At 36.9% G+C, this 26,387-nt stretch overlaps 1 protein-coding gene across 5 annotated transcripts in view; it reads right to left on the bottom strand.

Moving 5' to 3' along the window:
* The window catches only part of LOC109055398 (zinc finger protein 385D-like), a 97,306-nt gene extending 88,557 nt beyond the window's left edge, over window positions 1-8,749 (bottom strand). The window contains exon 1 of one of the 5 annotated variants that reach the window (XM_042720459.1): window positions 8,567-8,749. In XM_042720459.1, coding sequence (XP_042576393.1) covers window positions 8,567-8,615 — 49 coding nt within the window. In that variant the 5' untranslated portion in view covers window positions 8,616-8,749. The remainder of the gene's footprint in view (window positions 1-8,566) is intronic. The other 4 variants (XM_042720464.1, XM_042720460.1, XM_042720462.1 and 1 more) reach the window with 4 other exon arrangements.
* Window positions 8,750-26,387: the final 17,638 nt, after the last annotated feature.

Genomic DNA, 26,387 nt, shown 5'->3' on the forward strand with positions numbered 1-26,387 from the left:
CAAAGCTCATTCTACTAAGAGACAGTTCAAATGAAGATTTGTCTTCCAGCTCAACATCTGCTTCTTGTTTTTTAAGACAACAATGTTGCTCATTAAACATCATCTAATGATTACACTAACTTCTGCATGGTAGTGTTGATAGAGTTACAACAAACAACAAAATCCTCATCAGTCACAAAAACCCTTGAAATTTAAAATGATTCAAATTGACAAATAAATGCATGGCACATGTGAAACAACACATAACGCAGCTTCTCTGCCATCTAAAGGTGATTATGGGTGGTTAAATAGATGCAAGGAATAAAAGACCAATAAAAATTCAATAGACAGGTAAATTCAAGAAAGAAGACCATTTGGAACACAGTATGCAATATTTTTGAATATTTTAGAATAAATTTTGACAATAAAATCTGGGTAAAAGGTGCACCTAGCATTAAAAGTGTGTATTTGTTCATTCTTTAACTTAACTCAACTTTAGATGTGAAAAAAAACCTCTCAAGGGTGAACCCCTTTTCTCCAGAAAAATACTTGTGTGTTGTCTGCTTGGCCTTTACAGGCTCACCTTGAAACACTTTTATGAGAAAGAGTGGCTGCTTAACACCCCACTCGTTCTGAGAGATAAAAGCTGTTGGTACTCACACATGCACTCACTTAACACACACATATACCCAAATAAAAACACTCTGCTCCTTGCTAAAAGGCAAACAGTGCCCTAATTTATGTTAGACAGGCTTGAAGGTGCCTGGGAAGAAAAATGCCAACCTGTTCCTACACACTCCACCTCTGTTCACAGAGTGTTTGTTGGCTCCCTGTCGACCAGCACAAAACCTCTCTGTAACACTGAGCAAGACAGCAATTTTTAAATGGTTTTATTGATGCTTGGACCCAGATTTTACATTGGACATCAGGTTGTGATATAACATAGTACTTAAATTGTTTGTCACAGTAAAGTAACAGAAATAAGAAGGTACTTAACATCAAATTACTATGACTGGCAAGCACCACATGCATGTTCACAGGATGAACAGCCCCCGAGTTTAGCCCACTGAGGGCTCCTGTTCCGGAGTTTAGCCCACTGAGGGCTCCTGTTCCGGAGTTTAGCCCATGGAGGGCTCCTGTTTCCATGTCCAGTCCGCAAGTCAAGCTCAGGGAGTGCCACAGTTCCCAAGTTAGGCCTACAGAGAGCCTCTAAACATGATATTCTCCCTAATATTTTTTTGGGGGGGGGTTATTGTATGGGTCCATCTGTAGTGGCCGGGCCGAATGGCGAGGCCAAGACCATGGAGGCCATCTGCCTGCTCCGCCATTGCGCCCTCAACTGCCTGTCCCGCCATGGCCCCATGAGCTCCCTGTCCTGTACTGTAGGGAAGAGAAAGGCAGCGGTAGCCACCGGCTGTCAGGTGATGAGAAATGAGAAAGGTCACAATGCTGAAACATTAACCCTCCAGACCTCTCTGCCCCTGCTGAGAAGAGGCCAGTTCCCGCTGACCGCAGCCTAGAGTCGAGCACTCACCGGCAGGGAGCACAGACAGCGTGATGAGGGGGCGCTAAAGGCACGCTTCAGAAAAGGGCAGGTTGTGTACCCTTGGGGCCTAGACAGCTGTCAGACACCATAGCATACACGGTACAGAAGCACATGTACAAGGACACGCTTATACACAAGGGAAAAGCGTAGCAGAGGGGGAGAAGAACAGAGCTGGGGCTACGGGGAGAGAGAAGGAGAGAAAAGGGGAAAGAGAGTTGACAGGGGTTGTCTAACTTGACCGCTCTGTCTGCTGAAGTGATGAAAGCCACCAGGACGGAGTAGGGTGTAGGGATACACGTGTGCTCATACTACACCATGTACAAACCAGATTCCAGCGACAAGCATTTCATCTGTCCACACTGAAAGAGAATACGCTGTGACGAAGCACAACAGCAGCCAATAAGAGCCTATTTTTAACATTCAGGTATCTGGAGGGGGATTTTTAATGATATTTCACTGTAAGCAGAGCTACTGAACATGAAGTCACAAATAAAAAGAAAAGAAAACAACTGCTTGTTATGGCTGGTTAGGACAATTAAAAAAGAAAAAAGAAGTTATCATGTCATGCCTAGTTATGACATATTGTCACTGTCAGCTCATATAAACAGGAGAGTCCACGCTGTCCAATAAACTGCCTGCCTAAAATTCTCAGTTTAGCTGGCAAACAGCTGAGTACATTTATTGATGCTATTTTAAGTGCTTAAATTAAAAAAATAAATAAATAAAAATAATCATAAAGTCTGAATGATGCAATGGCATATTATTAAAAGTTTTTAAAAGGACCATGCCCTATACTTTTGGAGTGTTCATTCTTTTTCCTCCTAGAAGTCCATCTGTAAAGTCTGTCCAGTTTATTTAGACCAAGAACTGTCCAGACCATTTTCAACCCTTTGAAAAAAAACTGTCTAGAACCATTTTAAAGGGGTCATATGAAGCAATTTAATTTTTTCCTTTCTCTTTGGAGTGTTACAAGCTCTTGGTGCGTAAAGAAGATCTGTAAAGTTGCAAAGACTAAAGTCTCAAATCCAAAGAGATATTCTTTATAAAAGTTAAGAGTCAACCACACGCCCCTAAAACAGCTTGTTCTAACACGCCCCCACATGTCTACGTCACTATGTGGAAATATTTGCGTAATACCGACCAAATGTTCACGCAAAGAAAGAAGGTATAACTTTTATTCTCTCTGTTGCTGCCGCTGCCATGTTGTAGAGACGCTCTGTGTTTCATTGTGAAAGAGAAACTACATTGTTTGGCCTTCCAAAAGAGGACACGACTAGAAATCAGTGGTTAAGTTGTATTTCAACACTGTTCCAGAACAGTCCAACCCAAATATTCAGATGTGTGCAACACATTTTATGGAGGATGAGGACTGTTTCCTGAACCAGTAGCCTGCAATGCGTCTGTGGTACAATGGCTGTTTCTGTAAAATAGGGCAGTTCAAACTTTGCAAGGACAGTCTGGCGCTTCTGACTCACAGCCTGTAAGTATGTTTTTTATATTTAAATAATTTGCCAATGATGATTCAAACACGAGTTTTGAGCAGTAGAGTAGGCTTGTTGTTTGTTGTTTCTCCAATCACAAATGCAGACATGGTTTAATGTTTACACGGTGCGATACGCAACACAACGCGTAAAAAGACAGTATAAGTCATTATAATCAGTAGTCCCCACTGGATGCAACAAATGCCTCGTTTGTAATGGGTTTTATTGTTTTTGTCTCGTCTAGTGATGGCTGGATCGCGAATTAATCTTTCTATTTAACCGGATCTTCTTATTGAACCGGTTGAACCAGTTCACCAAATCGAACTGAATTGTTTGAAATGGTTTGCGTCTCCAGTATGCACTAATCCACAAATTACTTAAGTTATTTGGTTTATAAACGTGCCTTACACTCACTCTGACGTAAAATAAACCAATTTCCCGAGTTATTCAGTTACTTCTAACAGTACATTGAACTGCTAAAAGACAACTGATGATGGGATGTGCACGAGCAGAGTCTCGTGCTGCTGGCCTGAGAGACGGCATCACTGTATGTTAAGGGGAGTAACATTTCTGTTACACGCTTGAGGCATTCGGCCAATCACAACGCACTGGATAACTGGCCAATCAAAGCACACATCACTTTTCAGAATGATGAGCTTTGTAAAAATCGACGCGTTTCAGAAAGGTGGGTCATAGAGGAGAAACAATAATGTATAAAACAATAATTTACAATTATATGGAAAATAATGTGGTTTTTTTAAACTTAAACCGCATAAACAGATTGCATTACACAAAATTCATAAAATAATGTTCTTTTTAGCAATGTCATATGACCCCTTTAACTGACCTTTAGAATCATTTAAATGTCATGTGTACTGTTTATATGACTTTTTGATTTTTTCTTTTAGTTTGTGTACTCTTATGCTTAAAACTTGGCATGCTTAAAACTTGGCAAATATTGTTGAATCTTATTATTAATTGCTTGTATTGTTTGTATTTTTTTGTCGCTCTGTCAAATGACTAAACATAAAATGTAAAAATTAAATTTGTTGCTATACTCTGTGCTGTAAACCTACATTTGTATTGCAAATATTTTAATTCTCTCGCTTTGTTTCACACCTCTTGTCTCCCTCCATCACCAGCTCACTCACTGCCATGAAAATAGAATGATTGAAGAGGTAATGAATGATTAAGAGAGAGCGATCAGCTGAGAAGAGTGAATGACACAGAGAGAAAATCCTATATATAAAAAGTGAAGCATTCTGCCCAACAGTTTACATTCCAGTGCAGCTATTATCCAACAGGTGTCATCACCCTCATGCCCTTCAAAGCCTGGAAACAGATCCACACAACTAAACACACACATACACACACACTAGTATTGGGTTGTAGTCAAAGTTCTTATTAGTCCCTCATGTGTGCAAGTAGAAATGGAAGCTTACGTGTTAATTCTACCAGGAAGTCTCTAACACATCATTCATTCATTCTCAGTCAGTCATGAAGTAGTTTCCATTTTAAAGATCCTCAAACAAACTGTCATTTTGCTGCTGCCAGCGGACAATTTGCATTCACTCGCCACCAACACGAGTCCTGCTGGTAGAATATAACTAACCAAACAACATTCGTGATTCTTCTGAAAAGGTAATATTAAATAAAATGTGAAAAATATACATCATTACAAGTTCTTGAAACTTTTTAGCTTTTTAGATCTTTGTTTCATGGTCTCTCCCACTTTGGCCAAAAACAACATTTGACACAGGAACTGCACTGTAATTAGAAGTTGAATGGCTTCAGAAAGAGCAGCTCATTCATAGATATCACATTCAACACTGTTTTCATACCTGCTGAGAAGGTAAATACTCATGCAGTGAAACTGGCAACTTTCCCAGAGTAGATGTTGGACTAAAAAAACTGGTATAAACTAGTTGATTAATCTTTGCTCAATCAAATAAGCTAACAAAAATAGTAAAATTATTCTTCATGCTTGTACGAATGAATATAAAAATATATTTCTGATTTTTTTTTTTTATTGATTGTTGGAAATATACTGACCAATATTTAATCCAGTATTCAACTGTGCATGCTCTTTTTCCTTAATTTTACATTTTCTTTGCTGTCATTTATCACTCAGTGAAAATAAATCTTAAAAATTAAATAACACTGTTAAATGTAAACTTTACCAAAATGTAAATTAATATTTTCATACAGTACATAATATAATGTACAATGTTATAACGCATAAATTTCCATGCAGCATTTAACTCTTTCCCCGCCAGCATTTTTGAAAAAAGTTGCCAACCACCGCCAGCGATTTTGATGATTTTCACTAAAATTTGATGGCTTCCAGTATATTTTGCTGTATGAATATTTGAATATGCAATACACCAAAATAAAGATCAGAGCCCCTACTTTTAAACAAAAATTCTGTTTTATTGTAGCTTAAAGCATTCTTTTTTTATCAACACTTGAATATAAGTAGGTTTCATAAAAATTTATAGTTTTGAGCAAAACGGTGAGAAAATCACATTTTTATCAAAAACTACATCTGGATAATATTCAGTACGATTATCAAAGCATAAATCTAGTAAATCACTTCCATCAACACAGCTTGCACAGCCATATTCCACTTCCTGGATCAACATTTTACTCCGTTACTTTATGCAGTTTTCATTTGTATGCTGTCTATTACTTATGATCGCATTATTTTTAATATGCATCTGTTTACATGAAAGATCGCTTGTTTCTCCATCCTGTTCGCGTGTGTTTTTGTTCGGGAGGTTTTGTACTCATTCAGAAGTTGTGTAATAGCGCCCCTGAGTGTATAACAGTGAAAACACAAAAAGCCGTAAAAACCCGTCTTTGGCGGGGAAAGAGTTAAAATGATTCATTTTGGTTTTGAGTGTTATGTTTGTATTGTTGGTACTTTAGTAATTTAGCACTTTATTTAGGAAAAAAAACAGTACTTAAATATTAGCCATTTATATTAACATAAAAGTAACAAAAGAATAGAGGAACAAAATTTACAGTATGTTGAGGCATGTACATGTATGTGATTACCTGAATGAAGATAATGATAGATGTACTTCATCTAAATCTTTTAAAAAGAGATGCAGGCAGAATGTCTAAACATAAATAAGCATACCAATGATATATTGCCAAAATATATGAGTCCGCTATCAAATCTCCAGTGTTATACACTGATTGAAAGAGAATATGAGAAAATCAAACCTTTCCTCGAGCCTGGTCTGCCAAGAGAATCAACGGCTGCCTCTTCACGCCATATCCTAATAGCTGGCATTCTCTACACAGCATCACTTGTGTGATCTGTATACAGTACTAATTGGAAATTGGACATTTATAACCCACTGCCAACAAATCAGTGCCTCTAAAAGTTTATTTGTATTTATAAATCAGTCCTATTTCATAACTGAGGTAGCAAGACGGAATTTGCAGAAGAGGAGAAAGCAAGGTGCACAGAGGCACGAACACTGCAAAAGAGGCAGGGCGTCAACATCATCCTGGCCCAGCTGAGAGCATTTCTTCCCGGTGTGATTTATCTGTTTGTGCCGCCGGCCGCAGCCCCAGTTCAGAACACAAGAAGAACACAGTACGTCAAGACCAACATCCCTCGCCGTGGAGTGGGAAAGTGGTTTGTTTAAATAAAACTTTGAGAATCTATATAATAAAACCTCATGAGTAAATTACACATAGATTATTTGAGGTGATATGCTCCACTTTAATGCGGAGCAAAGATCCTTAATCATCCTCTTAGTGTTCACCTTGAAGCAATGGCCTTGGGCCTATAGAATCAAGCACTTCCTCTCTTAGATCACAATGTGGCATTCACAAGGAGTCACACAGCTCGAGGAGAAGAGGTGTTTTATGTTATTTAGAGTTATTGTGTTCTTCAAAAAGTCTGTGCTTCAAATAGGCCAAGCATTGCTTTAAACTGTAAGCAGTTTCCTTCCTGATATGTAACAAAGCTTTTCAAAAAGGCCTTTATTTTTACCACACCCATGACATACATTGCAATACATTTTAACCTTCACATTTGTTTTGCACATAATGAAAAAGGGGGGGAAAGCAATAAAGAAAAAAGTAAGGCATTGAATACATTTTAAAATGGTCTTCATTTGTCAATATCAGACCCGTCAGAGTGGACAAATAGACTGGCTGAGTCTATGCATCATCTCTCATATTGCCTCTAGAGACAGATGAGCATCTCTGATCCGCACACCTGCTATGCGATGCAGAACGAGCTTTCACTGTCCTCCTATGAAATGTGGAAAATTGGTGTTCAGCGATTTCAAATTATGATTAAAAATTTTAAGCGAAGGAAAGATTTGAAATGTAAAGGGGATACATTAAGGCATAGGTATCTCTCTGAAAGTGAACATTTCTAAGCCCAACTTATTCATCTGAATAATATCAAGCATACTGTAATTCGGACCTCAAAAATGACATCAGATACACATATAAATCAAATAAGCGAACAAGAAAAAGATCATATCAAAATCTCTCTTCTTTTGCTGCTAGAAAGCAGACAATCCTGTGTATCTACCGGATGCCAACTCAACCCAAATTAAGAATGAAAACATGCAAGCAATAGTTCAGACCGAAGCGATGAACCTGACTTTTTTCTAGAATGACCTACCCACACACTGTCCTCCTATAATGTGTGTTTTAGGGGTTGAGGTAGGGGTGTGGGTTAGCTCCATCTCACAGCCATGGTGTATTTCAAACAGGACAAGAAGTGGAACTCCTGTTTTCAGCACATTTATACAGTGCCTGATGAAATAATCATGTTGTAATTTTTAAGATAACTGTTTAAACTGCTGGTGGGTGATCTTTAGTAGCATGTCATGTATGTCAGATTTGCAGCACTGCGAACAAACTAATATGCCAAACTTAAGGAGTGGAATAGAAGAATGTGTTTGCTGTTTTTTTTTACTTTACCTTACCCTAAATGTTTTCATTAAAACACACAATCCAGCTAATATACAATGGTCACAGAATTTATCATTAAAAAAATATCAGGTTATACTTTTACAAGTTATGATGGGGTAACCAAGAGCCTTCTGCTTGTACTAAAATCAGTGAACTGAAAAATATGATAAATGTCAAGGCACATTTCATCATGACGGGGTAATACTGCTCGTCTGACGCGATGAGCTCTCACGCGGCATTTGACTGAAGTTTCATCCATTTTCAGGATGCCAGAGCAATATTGCCTATTTTGACAGCAAAGTAAACATGACTTAACAGTAATGCTTTATGAGAGAGCTCGACGAAAAACGACCAAAAAAAAAAAAAGGTTTAAAATTCTAAATAATTCCCTCTACAATATCTCCGGCATACTTTTATACGCCGTTTCAACATTCCCGCGAGATAAATTAATTTCAGCCGGTATTTGATAACACAGATATAAATCATCTGTTCGTCTGACAGCATGTCACTCGCGCATCCAAACTTATCCTTCTTTCGGTTTGGTCTAACACCTGCCGTTTCAATCTAAACCGACAGTCATAATGGAAGTGTGCTGAATGAAAGGAGCGCTTACCGGTAATGTTTCGTTTGCGAGTCTCTCCGTGGTCCTCTGAGCCCAACATTACTGGCGTAGGCTACTTGTCGCTCTCCGGTGTTTCCGCGCTGAACTGAACTGATCCTGAGCACCTCGCGCAGCTCAGTGGTCACCGGTGCGTCACAAACCCACGGCTCTCTCCAGCAAAGCTCGTGTCAATCACACTAGCGGCGCGCGCGAACGCTCTCTTCAGAGGAACTTTCCAGACTCTCATTCTTTATTAAAAACTATCACACAAGATTTGCAACTGGTGCAGTGGTATTTGCAGGTCTTCTAAAATGAGGAGGAGTTTTTGTGTCCATTAAAAATTCATGTTCCTGTTTATGTTTCTGAAATAAAGGCTTATGTAGCTAATTTACCAAAGCCACAGTTACTCTGTATAGATTATTTGTACACATTAATATACTATGAAAAAAGGTTATATACTGTAGGCCTATAAGTCTTAAGTTTAAGCGTTTTAAACGAATGCTTGGATATTATTATGATCACCTAATGCTTTTTTTTTTTTTTTTTGGCCATTAGTCAATAAAGCAGCCTTCACGCGCTTGTCGGAAGACACGTCGATTCTGTGGATGTAATTATGTCAAGTTCAAGTAGTGGTCAGGGAGAACAGCGAGGGTTTGTCACTCCATTCAATTTCCTCCATGTAAAAATCACAATATGCTATATTGTATTGTTAATGATTTGGTGTGTAATTGGGGTTGGGGGGGTTCATGTGCAACTTCTAAGGCGGTAACTGCATTTAGCTACAATAATTTAGAGAGCACCTGAATTAAGTATAGAAAATGGGAATCTGTGTCTTTGCGTACTGCATTCTGGGTAGTTGTGAAAATTCTTTTGGGGTAGCAGCATTTATTTACAAAAACAAAACACCAGAGGAAAAGCCATCCATATTTGCATTAATATTTTTTAACAGCTGCTTGCTGTTTGCTTAGAATACACAGACTAATATTTGAATCCCTTGGGTTCATTAGCTCTCTGTCGTGTGGCCAGGACACATAGTCTACACACCACGGTACACACTTATAGAAATCATACGGCCGCCTTCTATCATACCACATACAGGACCAAACTGACTGCTCTTTTGCAGTTTTTAATAAAGAAGCTGCTCTGATATATCTTCCAGATAAAATAGTAAACACAATAAAGCTTGATCTCAGCCAGCTGATCAACACAAATCATCATAATCACCCTAATTTCTTAATGTTAAAGCATTAAGGGATAAAATAACAGTACGGCCCTCTGTAATGCAGCTCTGAAATGAATTGTATGTGACACTTAAAAAGTTTTACTGGACTTAAATGGAACAAATACACCAAGAGTTTCTGAACCATGAATCAAAGAAGCGTTGCTTTATGAACACGGAGAGTGATCGTAACGAGCTACTGTATATCACATATAACATTTACAAACCTGTTTTCGCACATTACTCATGGCATGAGCACTTACAAATTCAAGCGGATTGGAAATTATGAATCTGTGATAAATAATAAATACAAACGACAAAGGCCAATTTTGGTCAAGTTGTTTATTTTCATTGAGCTATACTTTCACAGGCACCACTGTGTTTTTTTTCTAAGCTGAAAAGAAGAAAATTGAGCTTCATTTCAGATCCCTTTCCCACTCCTCCCTTACGAAAAAGAAGTTTATTCAAGTGTGCTATCAGTATACTTCTTTTAAACTAAAAATAGGAAAGTATGCTTTTAGTTTACTTTTTATGTACTTCTCTGAAATGGGCTTTATGTATTTCTCATACATGAAATGGCATTTAAGTATACTTGACTTTTACTTACAAAAAGTCTAAATATATTTTAACTATACGTGTGCTCCTAGAATCCGTGTTTTCATTGTTATACGGTAGAGGGCACTAGTACACATCTTCTGTACAGAATTTCCAAAAAAACACAAGTGAAGAAGAAAAAGAAACAACAGATACTAACACATGTAATCTAAGACAGTAATCTGACATGAAACAGCATCAAAACTGTAACGTTATGGAATAAAATGTCGACCGATGAAGAGGTAATAATTACAGTCAAGCTTTGAGGTGTTGATCGACTCCATCCATGTTTTGATTATCATTCTGAATCCAATTCATAGTCTTTTTTCAGCTTTTTGTTCAAAATGTTATTGCTTTATTTTGTTTATGAAACTTACCCACATTAAAGTGTTTAAAAAAAGACTGCATGAAGCTAGAATAAAATGTATTTGTTTACAAGCAGATGCCCTGTTCTTTCTTTGGATGTTTAGTAAGTTCAGATATTCATATAACAAACTATATACAAATTAAAACCTAAATAGGGACATAGTAGTATACTTAAAGTATGATGAAAAGTTCACTTAAAGAAAACTTACAGTATGAGTATACTTGCAGTATAAAACTACTAAACTAGTAGTTTACTGAGACTATACTTCAAAGTGTACAAAGTATTTAATTAGTAAACTATCAGTATACCTATAAGTTCACTTTTAGTATAATTGCAGTACAAACATAGAGGTAAACTAGTCGTGTACTCAGTTTGCTACTGTTATACTTAAAGTATACTTAAAAGTATACTTTTATATACTAGAAAGTGGGCCAATTTAGTCCCAAGGAGTATTGAAAGAGTACACTTACAAGTATACTACTAGAACACTGATATGTTAGTGTTATCTGTATGCACCGGGCGTCTGAGAGTAACGCAATTTCGATTCTCTGTATGTATGTACTGTACATGTGGAAGAATTGACAATAAAGCAGACTTGACTTGACTTGACTTGATATTTGTATACTTGCTACATAAAGTATACTTAAAAATATACTTAAACTTTACTTAAGTATAATAAAATAAACTTGAAGTATACTACTTTTTCGTAATGGCTGTCATGAGAGCAGATATGGCAGTTCATAACACAGTAAGCGTTCTCCATTCTTATGTGTTTTTAACTGTATAATATGAATTTTAGCATATATCCCCACTATTACCCAGTCTCTACTGTAGTGTCGGTCACCTAAAGTCCCAGGATGCATTGTGTTGCCGATGTCACATTCCCATTCTCCGCAGGCATCATGAAGGCCTCATTACTTGTAATTTTAAATACTCTGAGTGATAACTTCAACCAGGACGTAATGTGGTAATATTCAAGTTGGTGAGTTTAATTATTCCATCCATTTTCACCATCAACTGTTGCTCACACGATAGTCGGGAATTATAACATCTCAAGTGATCTGTCACCTTTATTTCACTCAATGGAGGCAAAAACATTAGTAACTATGAAGAACAAGACCATATAGTTTTTTGATTAATAATACATTTATAATGGCTAAGCCATGTTTGAGGTATATAGTACAGTCTTTATAATGGCATGCACCATATATTCAGCAGCATGTTGTGGATGTATTCGCAGTAGCAAGTCTCGGTACTTCCTCATTCTGGTCTAAACTGAAATATAGTGCTACCCTAAGATTTAAAATAAGCTTTACCAAAGTATTTTTGTACTGATGATTTTTATGTTTCACAATTGTAACTTTTAAAGATTGAAGACTGAATTAGCCAAATAAATAGGTAAATAAATAAACAAGGCAGGACTATAAATTATGACCCATCAAATGTGTCACTACTTCAGAATGACACATCCTCCTGAGAGGAGTTGTCTGTGCCAAACATCCCACATGCTGACCGGTTGGCAGTCGTAAATTATGCTATGCATTTATTGTAAGCCCTAGCAACACACCCTAATGCGCCTGGCGTCGGTACGGCAGCGTTTCCTCAAAGCTCCCACCTCAAGGACAGCAAGATAAGCCCGAAGAGTGTGTCGATTTCATAAACTATCCCCACACATCTATAAAGGGCTTCCCTTGCACCAACTGCTGCAATGATCTGCATGTGTGCCACTGCTTTGTCCGTGTTTAATGACCACAGTGACAACAGTTTCAAAGTGAGCTGCTGAAAATGATAGATGTCACGACTGCTATAATCACCAACATGTCAGTGTTGTCATTAATTAGAATCTGACCATTTTGTTGAGGTCTGCTAACCATGATTAATTTCTAATCTTAATATCGTGGGTGGGCCTACTCTTAAACAATGCATTCTGAAATTGTTATTGATTGGCTAATTAACTGATCTTATCAGAGCTCATCTGGCTTTCAAGAACTTTCAGAGACACCCACGAGGTAAGGATTTATCTTTGCCTTTGCAGAAATAGCTGAATAGATTCAGAGCACTATAAAATTATTTCAGGCGTCCATGCTAAATTGTAGGTCTTGGTTGACTTATGTTTTCTTTCTTAAACCTATACAACATGAAATTTAAATTTCATCATGCATATATATTGTACATTTTGCTGATTGGATAACTGGATAAATCATAACTGGGCAAATCTATCGCCCTGTTTATAAACAAATGAGAATATACACACACAAATCAATGTACATACATATGAAATAAATCTGTAAAATAACAGAAAAGGTACTGGCAGCTCATTACCAGTGCATTATCTGTTACTTTTACAGAAATTTCCATTAACCCTAAAACACAACGCCATGAAGTGCAAAATTCAAAATATAGGTAAACACACCTGTAAAAAATCAATTTTCTTTTACTGTGTTTATATATATTTTTTATGGATTTTTAAAAGAATGTGGTTTTGAAACATGTACATCTTTTGGGGATAGATATTTTAATGCGTTTGGATAGAGGTAGAACATCGTAGCTGGTATTTGTGTGCCCATTTATTGCTTTCAGCACATGGCTGATGGATGCTCTTGTAAACACACTTAGAGCTTCACTGATCCTTTTCTCTACTCTGATGCTCTGATCAACCAGCAGCAAGTGGCCAACCAAAATAAAACCAGAGTCCCACCCTGTGGAGCAGGACGAAACAGAATAACTACACACACACACACACACACACACACACACACACACACACACACACACACACACACACACACACACACACTTATTGTATTTCCACCTGCCACCTTACTGACACACATGTACACAACATACAAACACAATGTCACCAAAATCAAAGCATATCCAATCAGTCTTGGCTTTCAAACCCAATCCACAGTTTCTATTTGAATTACCTGGTTTCCATGGTAACTGGCAGTAAAGAGCACATCATGCTTTCAAACAGTAGGGACTTTCAAATTTAGAGTTGAATGGAGCCTTTTGAGGGACTGTGAAAAGATTCAATTTAATGGATTGAGGGAAAAGTGAAAGAACAAGACAAAGACAATAGAAGCTGAAGTCCAACACTCTCTAGGTTGAACAAGGTGTTATACTGGTCTGATTTAAAAGCTCTCAGTTAAATGGTTGGAAGTTATCTTCTTCACATCTGAAAGCATTTTTGGAAACTAAAGGATGTTATATGTGAAACTATGCTTGTTATGCATCCATAAACCCGCTGTCTTGGTTGTTGCTTTTATTATTTGTACTATTCTGTTCCATCTACATTCTTCCTTTTAAATTCAACATGGTCATACAGGTATACTATTGTTCTATGCTGTAATAAAGCTTAGAGGAAAAGACTGCATTGACCAGTATTAAAACTCTGGCTGATGCCAATATAAACTGATAATTGTTCGAAATGTTATGGCTGCCAACCAGTGAATGGATAATATTAAATTTCTATACTATTATTTTGTCTAAATAAAGGAAAAATAAAACACTGAAAACATAGGCATCGCAACATTATAATGCACATTATGAGAAATAGATATTCATTTTGAGATTAGCCAAGATTACATTTAACCCTTTAAGTAAATACCAATGTTTATAAAGATTACTCTTTGAGTATTTGATGACGACAAAGTTATATAAGTATACATAAGTATATATAAATAAAAAAATAGGAATTACAAAATATTATAAAACATTTTTGCACTATTAAATCAAAACTGATACTGATTAATAAAAAACAAATTTTATCCCAAATTATTTATTTAGTTAGCAAGACTGGTAAATCTATTGTTGGCTTTAAATTCTTTTACAGAAAATAAAAAACAACATTTGTTGAGACCACAGAAAATATATGCATCCTGTCTGGCATTCCTTCATCTTTTCCTTCCAACTTTCCTCCAGTCTTCACTCTCCTTCACTCCCATGTCATTTCTCAGCTTCCTTTTCAGAGAAGTGTAATCAGCGAGAGAGCAAACTGATGGAATGTTTTTTTTTCTCTGCACACCCTCCATTACATCCCAAAGAAAAAAAAGAGAGAGAGAGAGAGATGATTCATTTTTTTCATATGCTTAAAGTCACTGCCAAGGATCCCTATCCCCAGTTTGAGCACATGGACAGGCACACAGACAACTAACTGTTAGCTCCATCAGACCAGAATCTCTGGAAACACTTGTGAGCTCAAGACACTATATGAAACTACTCAGGACTCTCATTTTAACTCTCCTCTGATCTCCATCCACTCTGTTCCATGTTTATTTGGGCAATTACTTAGAGCCTTTAGTTCAGTTCATATAATAAAAAAAAAAACAAACAAAAAAAATTTAAAAATACTTTCACTTTACAAAAAATGCGGATTGGATACATAGCCTTGGAATTAAGTCAAGACACCACAGGTGTAGCAGGTAAAAAAAAAAATTACTAAAATTTTCACTTATTTTTAACTAATGTATGTAAATCTTTAAAGACATGTACCGTTATTTAAAATACAGATGCATCCAGGTGAGGTGTAAAAACATAGACACTTAAATGTGTATTTTAGATGGTTTTTTTCCCACTAGTCTGAAAGAGGACATATTATGGAAGCAAAATAGCCTAACCATTGCATGAAAAAACAAGGGTCTTGCCTTAAAAGAAGACAGTCTGTGCTCCTACTGCACACAAAATGAGGTGGAAACAGAACTACACGTCTTGGAATCACAACCTAATTACACACACATTATAGATACTCTTTCACTTTCCACTTTTCATACCACTACAAAGACTTTCTTTGACAAAAACACATGATAATAATCACCCACTTAGGCAGGAAGTGACTGTCTGACCAACAAATGACAGTTTGTTTTGTTTTTGTGTCAAGGGGACGGGTTTATCTAAAATAAAACATGAAATGGAAAATGTAGCTGAATTCAATACTACTGGGCTAAATTGTGTGTGTGTGTACAGTATATATATATATATATATATATATATATATATATTATATATATATTTATAAATATAGTATAATATAAATATAGTATAATATATTATTACTATATTTATAAAAAATCTAAACTTCCACTAAAAATCAATCAACAGAGTCAAGTATAAGCTGTACAGAAAGTGATGGAAAACTAATCAGAAGATGGATATATTAAGTTGACTCATCAATCCTCACACAAAACTCTTTGATTTGATTCCACTTCGAACGTTGTACGTGTATGCATAGCCTACAAATGTCATATGTATCAATGCTTTACTATTGTAAATCCATGTTTATCATGTCAATAAAGCTTCTTTGAAATTGTAACCTGCTGGGATCCATTTCCCTGGTGTAAGAGACTGCAGGCAGTAAATACTTCAAACACATTTGACTCTGTTAATGAAGTAGATGAAGAGCTTTCGGTTTGTAATTTGTTCTGGGGAGCTGTCCTCAAGCCCAATAGACTCCAGTCCATTCATTTCACTGACTGTGTGGCTCTTAATTATTTTGTATTTAATCAATAAACCATTAAGGTGCACAGAGTGTAATCGAAAGACCCTGGTCACCTTCACACCCCAATGAATGTCTCATGAATGAATATACAGGTCCTGTTCAGATGATTACAGACACAGTTATCACTTTCAAAAACCACATCATTATTTCTTTGATCGGCAAGATATAAGGTGCAATGTGTGTCAAATCAGTATGAAAATGCATCAATATTGAAATAGCAGCAGCAGCGGTTTTTGAAAACACGGTGTAATCGCTATGTTCACTCTTTCATGCAATTTTTATTTCCTGAAATGCATTATATTATTTCTCAATTAATTTATCAGTCAGATCACTAATTGAACAAAGGTCACCCATCCTCAGTTCCAAGGACCCTCCTGTGATCACTTAGGGCCTTCGGCATTTTAAATAGGCTATACTGATTCATTAATTCAGCCACTAAGTAGATGGGGGAGGGGGATTATAATCCATGCTTTTTGTTCTTGAAAACAATGCTACCAAAATATAAAAATACACATTGACATACACTGAATATAGTAATGAATATGACAAATTACAACGCAAACCTCTTCTGTGTTGTATCAACATGAATTGTGAGTGTGTGTAAAGGAGTGAGTCATTAGTGGGTGAGTGTGGGAGTGAGTAAAATGAGTAAACTATTTAATTTCACTTGTGAACAGACACACACACACACACATTATTAGCATATGAATATCCAGGTGGTCTGCCTTGATATGAGTCTTTACAAATAATTTGAGAAATATTAAAACTATGTAGGTGTCACCTGTGATTACATGAATGATGTGTTAGATTCCAGTAGAACCAAAATATTATGAATGAATATCTCTGCAATGGTTACACCACACATTTGCTTGTAATTGCTAAACTTTTTGTTGGAAAATCACTTATCTAATGGGCTTTATCAGTTGTAGGATACTGGGAGAGAATGTTTAAAGGTACCGTTTCCCCAAATTTAACATCGCCATTTACTCAATTTGGGTGAACGATCCCTAAGATAAATATAAAACAAAATAAAATTATATGTATGTTATAGAAAAGCTAATTAGATTCAGTAAAATAGTCAATTATAGAAAAGTAAATTAGAACAACTGTTGTAGTGCACTTAAATATAACAGAATGCAGCTCAAAAATAATTTCAACAGTTATCTTGTTTACATAGTTTTAGGAGCCAAAATTGTAATTGAAAAAAAAAAAACGTTTAGTTGTCCAGCTCTAGGTTAAAGCATTTAAATAATGTAGCAATTTGTGTTGATAGTGATGTCTCTTAAGGGTGTTTCTGATTATGTTAAGTTTCTTAAAAGTGAAGTTTCTGAAAGATGTGATGATGGAGAGGCTCTTAAAATGACCCGGACCTGGGGAGGGAGTCTGAATGTCACCCGGGGATGATGTGCCTTTATCGAGACACTCAAATGATAAGAGTCCTTGACTGGAGGTCTGGAGAGGCGCAGCTGAGTGGCTTTACCAAATCCACCCACACAAAAGCACATTTGAACTCTATAGCACATCAACACAAAGTCAACTGACACTTACATGCCGACATTCACACTGTTCACATATAATGGACATACATGAACAAACACAATCACTCACTTACATTTCACTGAAAAGACATGCACTCACATGCAGTTGCATCAACAAAATAATTGATTAATTACCTATAGGCAGCTGCACAGATGTATGATTCAAGTGTGCAACCTGAATATTGAGTAAACAGTTGGATGTGAATATTGAAACACCAAGTTAGCTAAAAGCTAATGCTTTTTAAACAATGTTATGTATGTTTTTAACCTTGAAATTTCAGTTTCAAAATCATTCTAAGGATATACTGGCTGTTGTTTTAATTGAGAAGAGGCTTCACTGTGCTGAACAAACTGCTTATGTGGGAAAATAGCTTATTATTGAATTGATAACCTATTGGATAAGCTTCAGACATGTTCGCCAATAAATATTCTTTTTGGATGAATCTATTTGTAGTGAGTAAATGATAGCAAAAACAAAAAACTTAAAGCTGATAGCCATATCTTCTGTAAACTTTGCACTTAGTGGCAAGCTTTAGCATGGAAAGTTTTAAAGTCAGCATATATCTATTCACTATGCATTTCTATTTTAAAAATGTATGTTAATGATCTTACTGTAAACCGTTTCATTTTTATTTTTAGTTAAAAAGTCATAACTAAATCTTCCAGTGAATCAACCGACTTCTCCAATTATTTAGTCCACTTAAACCACACCTTCTTCTGACAACTGACTGCACTTTCACATTCAGATCTGCCTCCAGCCAATCATCAATCATCACAAATTAGACCCCGCCCTACTTTTTTTTTCCCTTTCAATAATCAGTTTTGCTCGGATGTATGTCACAATATGGAAGAAAATATCTGCCTACTCTTACTATACAAATTTAAGTTCAGTTCAGATACTTCAGCATCTTTTTAAGTTGGTTCTCAAACCCAGTCCATAAAGATACATCCATGCTTTCCACCACCAAGAGGAATGCAAACCAGTGTATAAAAACATCGGCTTTTAGAATTTAAATCTGAATTATTTTTAAATAAATGTTTATGGTAAATGCAATCAGAACCCATTCAGGCATTTAAGTACATGGACGCGAGTGTAATCATCTAAAATTTCACCTGAATCATCCTCTTCATTCACTATCAAACTCTTGATACATAGTCAACAAAATACAGAAAATAGGAATTTCATAGGAAATGAGCCGGGTCCAAACACAGGGCTGATATGATCAGTGGGCCAGGGAAAACCACTTCCTCTCACTGTGCTCCAATCACTGCGGCCACTTATGGCTGGGAAATCATGGAAAAATACGTGGGCTGGATCCTCCAAGCCACTTGATTGCCAACCTATTAGGAAGTGTGCCATTATGCGTTAACGCTGATTTTGTTGCCAAAGATCGGATGTCAGTTTACGAACATTGTTTAGCATATAGCATGCAGTATCATTTCTAATTATTGCCCCACAGTAACACTGCAGCACTAGATGCACTACTAACATGCACACAGTAGTCATCCAAACCTAATTTCATCCCTTAATCCTCTCTCTCTCTCTCTATCATTCTCCCATTCTGTGCAGTTTTCATCTTCAATCTAACCGCCCCAGAAAAGCTGTAATCCTCCACCGCTCAGCTGATTGAAAAGCAGCGGAGGCACACTGACGTTAACGGTTTGTTGACACAAGTTGCTCTCGGTCACACTTAAAACTCTGGTCATAAGAGGTGGAGCAACTTCCTTCATGCAACAAAATACAAAAGTAAACAAACAAAGCTCAAGAAAAGAGTGAAATTCTGGATTACATTGGGATTTAAAGTTTCAATTTAAAATGTAAATATTTAAAACTTCATAATCTCTTACGATTTAAACAATCGTAATCTCTAGCTTCCGCTAGCTGTCATACCTACGTTCATGAGAGAGTGGTGTCCCAGCGGATGACATACAGTAGCTCTGGTGAGAATGTACTAGTTTCCCAAGAACTAAGTTTTGTTTCAGGATAAGGAAAACCAGTCTCCTCTTGGCTTATATTGAAATCCTCTGACATTTTTCTTTGCAGATCCTGGTTTTGTACTTCTAATTCGTGACCAGTGTTTCGTTCTGCGCTCTCCTCTGCACTTCCGTGTTCCTCACTTCTCACCGGAGCTTATGCTACACATAAGTCCTACATCATCTGTAGTAATGCAACTCTCTCGTGAACATGTAGGAAAATTAGCGGAAGCTACATATTATGGTTTATACTGTTTTAAACATGGATATTATTCTTACACAAATGCATTGATGCCCCTCAGAGGGTCCTTTATTTGGCTCCAACCTGGACAGTTTTTTTGATATAACTCTGACTGTATTCGTCTGAAAGAAGAAAGTCACATACACCTTGAGGGTGAGTAAATCATGGGGGAATTCATAATTTATGTCCATGTTTTCTTATAGTGTTAGGTTGTAACAACCCTCTTTTTACTTGACATTAGTTTATAAAGTTTTTAGTAACTTAAATTATAAGTGGCACATTAAATAAAAACAACAGCAACTTTGTAGCAGACAAATGAGGGAAAATTAAATCAAAATAAAAACAGTTACAGATGTTAAGGCAAAAAAAGGACTGCAACCATCCCCAATGCCCATATATATCACTTTAATAAAAAAATGTGCAGTTTTTTTCTGATCAAGAGGACATATATTTGAATATGAAAGCAGAACTTGGATTGCTTGGAGTTTTGTGGAGGTGTGGTGACCGGTGGGCAGTGTAGAGGTGTGGTGGAAGTGGGCAGCTTTTGACCGGTGGGCAGTGTAGAGGTGTGTTTAACAGAGTACCAGATGAAATCCTAGCCTTTCAAAGCAACTACTTCCCCTCCAGTGGCCGTCACTTGCACACCTTCCTTCCACCTTCCGTCCCCCCCGTTTCCTGTCCTTTCAATGGCTTACATTGGCTAGTGAAGGTTACCTATGCCTGCAGGGCAGTGTGTGTTACGTGTCTGTGTGTGTGTGAGACAGAGAAAAAGCATGTGTGTGTGTGTGCGTCACTAGATTTGTAGATAGCCATTTCCCGCCAGAGCAAACCCACTTTCCCAACACCCACCTTACACACGAATCCCAGCAGGGGCACACACACACACGAAACTAGACTAACTGCAGCAGACAAAAAAGTTATTATAATACATTATCACAGGTTCCCCCAGTCTCTCTGAGTTGATCACTGTGACACACGAACGACAGCCATCTCTATCCATATATACACACTGTAACAGCAAACGCACATCATCACAGCTTAACAGGGATCATCAAAGCAACAAAATGGACCTGATACACACAATAAGAGAGATAAAAAAACAAAAAAATAGATCAGAGAGGCAACAGAGCACTTATTTAGCACATTATGATGAAAAATGTCATGCAAGCTCTAATCCCGCTGCAGAATACTCGGTGTGCTATTAAGTGATACGTCCTTTACTGTGTATTTATTCTTAATTATTAAAATAATTCAATGTCTTTTAAATTATACATCACAATATATGAATGATGATGCTAAAACTTTCAAATTAAACATCTCCCTTTGTTTATTTTTCAGTTAGTACGCGTAGCTTACTTTAGCATAGTGTTATTTTGATTACTTAGAACAAGAAATCAAGATACCACTACATATTTTATCAGAAATTTCAGAAAAAGAAAAAGCAAGGCTGCATTTATTTGATAATTCCAGTACAAACACAAATACATACAACTATAAACATGTTATTCTGATAGTGAAATTAATGCATTGAATTTTAAAGATTTATAATGTGAAATATTGTTTAGTTTTTGTAATAATGAGTCATGTTTGTAGAACCGAAAGATAAATGCATCAAAAAGTTTTAGAAAACTTATTATTGAAACAATCTAAACATCTTTTTGACACAAACAGAACACCATATTGCTATATAAAAGTATTAATTTCTTTCATCGTACTAAAACCGAACTTTCTGACAAATTTGTGAGTGCTTGTTAATCAAGGGCAAAATGTTTTTATTTTGCTATTATTCATCGAAATGTAATAACTTGCTCCACCACTGAAACAAATATTTTTTTTGTCACAAAATCATGTCATGTTTTCATCCACTGGGTTCAGTCGGGAACATAATGGCACCTTTTCACAATCCAATCAGTGCCGATGCATATAATCAAGTCTTGTCCTATATTTTTGAGTTCCGAGAGACATTATGTTTAATGGGTATATCGTCAACCACGACATAAAGCGAATGTGTTTGTGCAGTTTGGATTGCATGTGCTGTCCAAACATGAACAAAATAACTGAGTGCTTTGGTTTTCCAATATTACACATAGGATCGTGCTTGGCAATATCTCTCTCACAGACACAGTCAAAAACACACATGCTAACACACACCTGCCTGTTTGTGGAGAGCTGGCCTGCACAAAAGCCAGATCGAGGTTGATTGAACACAGCAGATGTGAAATTACACATACCCCATTTGGGCCAATTTCCTTGTCTTTTACTGGCTGTTACTGGCTATCTGAAGAGAGTCAACACATCCATTTAGTCTCTCTTTTGCGCACATTCGAATACACGGTCTACACACATTGTTCTTTCTCATCTCTCGCTTGTTCGACATTGTAAAAAAAAAAACAGCCCTGATCATTAATACACAGCTTCTTAGAAGAGAAAATAGGAGCCTATTAACTAAAGAATGGGGAGAATAAAAGAAAACAAGACTGACGGGCTGTTTTTCATGCAAGCCTGAGAGAGATGGACAAAAGGAGGAGGAGGGGATGGAGAGACAAAGAGAGCAGGACAGACAGAAAGACTTAAGGAAAGATGGATAGATAGTGTGACTGTGCCGATAATGACAGACACACACCACACGTTGAAGACAAATGAGTAGCCATCTCATCATTATTGACTCGCCCTCATGCTACTTTTTATTCTGTGGAGCACAAAATGAGGAATTGCATGCTTCATGGTTCATAGTGTCTACAAAAAGTCCATATGCACATTCCAAGTCTTCTGAAGTCATGTGATGACTCTGTCTGAGAAATAGTCTGAAATTTAAGTCATTACGCTGTGGAAATCTGTCTGTAACGATAGAGGTGTTGTGACAATGGAGTGGGAATCCACTTGCAGGCTTTATTTAGTAGAGCGTAGTCAAACAGGCAAGGTCAAACACCAGCGAAACTGTACATACAAGGCAACTTAAGAGTAATTCACTAAACAGGCGAAGGTCAGGGCAGGCAGCAAACAATCATAAACCAGGTAACAGTCCAAGGATCAAAACACAAAAAAGGCGAAAACTTAGGAACATGGAAACTTGAAAACACGGAAGGACTAAACATTCAATCACCAGCTATATGAGCGTGTGTGTGCTGTTCTTATAGTGTGAGACTGATGAGGTGATGAGAGACAGGTGATTGCAATTGATGATGAGTCCGGGCAAAGGATTATGGGAAATGGAGTCCAGGGTGAAGTGGCAAAAGTCTGGAATGGAGTGCCCTCTAATGAAGCTCACGGGCACTCCAGCTAGAGATCGGGACACTGTCAATCTGTAGAGTTAAGCTTAAGAAAAATATTATTTTTTTGGCTCTGTAAAGCATTATAAATAAAGAAAAATATATTCATAAAACATATATATTTTTAATCCAAATAATGACTGAATCATTGAGTCTGGGCTTTAAAAAAATGCATCTGGTTCTCAAGGTATCACTAAATTTAAGTTCAACTCACTTAAAAATAAACAGCGTTCCAAATGGATGCCATGGAATAACCATTTTGGGTTCCCCAAAGAACCTTTCAGTGAATGGCAAGAACCATTTTTTTTCTCAGTGTGAAGAAAAATTGAATAATCTGATGAACCTTTTTCTACTATAAGGAACCTTTTGCACAATGGAAAGGCTCTATAAATGCTAAAGGTTCTTCACCTAATCATAGATGCCAATTAAGAAACTTCATTTTAGGAGTGATAGAACAGTTCTCGAGTTAAGAGCTCATTAGAACAGAAGAATTTTAGTGAATACAAACCTAAATTTCAGTTTGGCTTCAAAAGACTTGGAAAGCAGCACATGAGTCTTATAAACCACTTTATGTTGTTCTTTTAGGATCTTCAAAGATCACGATGGTCTGAAAAAAGATGTTAACATTCTACAAAATTCTCATTTTGAGCTCCATGAAATAAAAGCAGAATAAGGGTTTGGAACCACATTAAGTTAAGTGATCATTTCCATTTTTGGGGGAGCTTTTCCTTTAATTAATCCACTACAGTCCCTCATTGTGTTCTATGTAGTAAACTATATACAGGTTCAGCATGTTGTTAGTGTGGTCAGATGGTTATATATGGACTGAAAAAAACTGGGTTTACAAGCCGGACACAAAAAGGAAAGCATATGTTTCTGAATTGGTCAGCTTTTGCATTTAAGCATGAGTAATTAAAAACCATGTTTAGCTACGACTGAATGAGGATTTTTGGAAATATAGATTTACTTTACAAGACAAGTCTGTATTTACATTCAAAGCTCTTTTATAATCCTTTTGAAGTGACCATAACCATCCATTGGGTAGGAGCTTTCATAACATTTGGTTTTGATTACAAAGTCTTTGTAGGAGTAAGAGGAATGTCTCTCAGTCTCTATATGTGTGCTGAGTCATTTTAAACTAACAGCACGGGGAATATTTGTTTTGCCTCCTTTGAGGAGTCCATTCATCCATCTCCATTCCTTCATCATCTCTTTTGCACCTGGGTCTCTATGAACACACACACACACACACACTCACAGAGGGAGCGCTAGAGAGCGACTTACACAAACAGCCTTAAACACACCTACTGTATGAACTCTGCTGACATGATTAATCCTGTCTGATAAAGCCAGTCCAGAGCTCAACACACACCAACAATATCTGTGCCATGTGCGCTTATGTTCAAGCTGTAGTGCTGTCTATATTTCTGACCCATAGCTGTTGCTAGACTCTATTTAGGGTCTTTCACTGTAACTCCCCATAAAATCTGTGGTTAAGCTATGTGATCTCTCCTCACGTTTGCTGAAAACAGTGTCTGCTGTAAACTATGACACGGCTCACTGAAATACTTGATTCTGATTGGTCGCTAGCAGCATTCAGTGGTCAAATGTTATTGTACCCTAAACAGTATTGGACAGTTGTCCCTGTCAACAATATCTATACCTACACAGAGCTAGCTATATCACATCTCTTTCTTCTCACATAATAATGTTCATTTGTTTTCTGTAATAAGCAGGATAATGTGCAGTCATTTAGCCATGATAGCAGAAAAAAGGGTGCATTCTTACTCCAACCAAATTGACTTGAACGCATTTGCCAACTTGTAAATATGAACACAAGTCCCAGGAGGACTTGAACGCACCATCTCTTTCAAAATTCAGCCAATCAGAATCCGACCGAATTGTAATAAACAATGATATGGTCTGTTGGTGTGGACGCTGATATAGTTATCGTTACAGTTACATTCTTGGTATGAACTACCCTTAACTGTCAGCAATGATAGCATAGTGAGCAGTGTGCTGACTTATAAATAATGCTGTTGCGTTGAGTACGTCCCGAGTTCGAATCCCAGCTTGAGGACCTTTCCTGATTCCCCATCGCCCCCTCCCAATTTGCTTCCTGTCTACTCTACACTATCCTATCTTAATAATGGCAAAAATACATTTTCAAAAAACTTGGCATACTCTGCTTGGTTTAAAAAATATTTAAAAAAAAGTTCAGTTCGTATATGGATCACACTAGTCAGTGAGCTGTTACAGACTTGCATAAAGATTTGCTCTAACTGCTAAAGTTTAAGTCATGCACAAGTGAATATAGACAAATATAGAAATCAATATGCTATGTAAAGCCTGTGTTAGTAGAGAAATGAGTTAAAGGCATGTCTGTACATCTGTGATTCAGCTTTTCCTGTCTGTCTGACAGAATTTTAACTTTGACTTTGAATGTCCTTGCTAAAGTCTGTGTAAATGAGCAGCATGTGTATGTGTGTGTGATTTGTTCTGCAGGCACTGTGTATGTGTCTGTGTATGTGTGTTTAAATGTGTGCTGTGGGCATTGCTGAGGCACTGATCCATGCAAAACCACACTGGCACAACACTACCCTTTATGTCAACCCCAGGCCTATGGCTCTGGCTCTTTTTTGCTTTGATTACATTTAACATTACATTAACACATGAATATTTGGTCAAAGTTTGCTCACCATCTAATTTGCAGATACTTGTTTACTAAGATATTGCCCAGAGAGCCAGTTCCACTTATTCTCCTGATAGCACATTTGATTACATATACTATAATAAATATATAACACCACTAATGGTTGTGACCCTGAGGTGTTCAAAAGTTGTTGTTGTTTTTGTTTTTTTTGTATTCAAAAGAACAAACCTGAGCAAATGACCTCCTGTACATCCAGTTAGTTTTGAATCCATGTGCAGACTGAAAGAAGACAATGGCTATGTAAGATGAACTGTTAACATAATAGACTTTTATAAAGACAGGCGTCACTCACTTCCTTCTCAACTTACAGGTTTGACTTACAGCACAGGAACTAAAACCTAGAACAAACCAAAGAGTGTTTAAATGAGGCAAATCACATGAGCAAATAAGAACTAATCAACCAGGGGAAACTGACAACAAC

The sequence above is a fragment of the Cyprinus carpio genome, chromosome B3 (genome assembly GCF_018340385.1).
Source record: "Cyprinus carpio isolate SPL01 chromosome B3, ASM1834038v1, whole genome shotgun sequence".
NCBI lineage: Eukaryota > Metazoa > Chordata > Actinopteri > Cypriniformes > Cyprinidae > Cyprinus > Cyprinus carpio.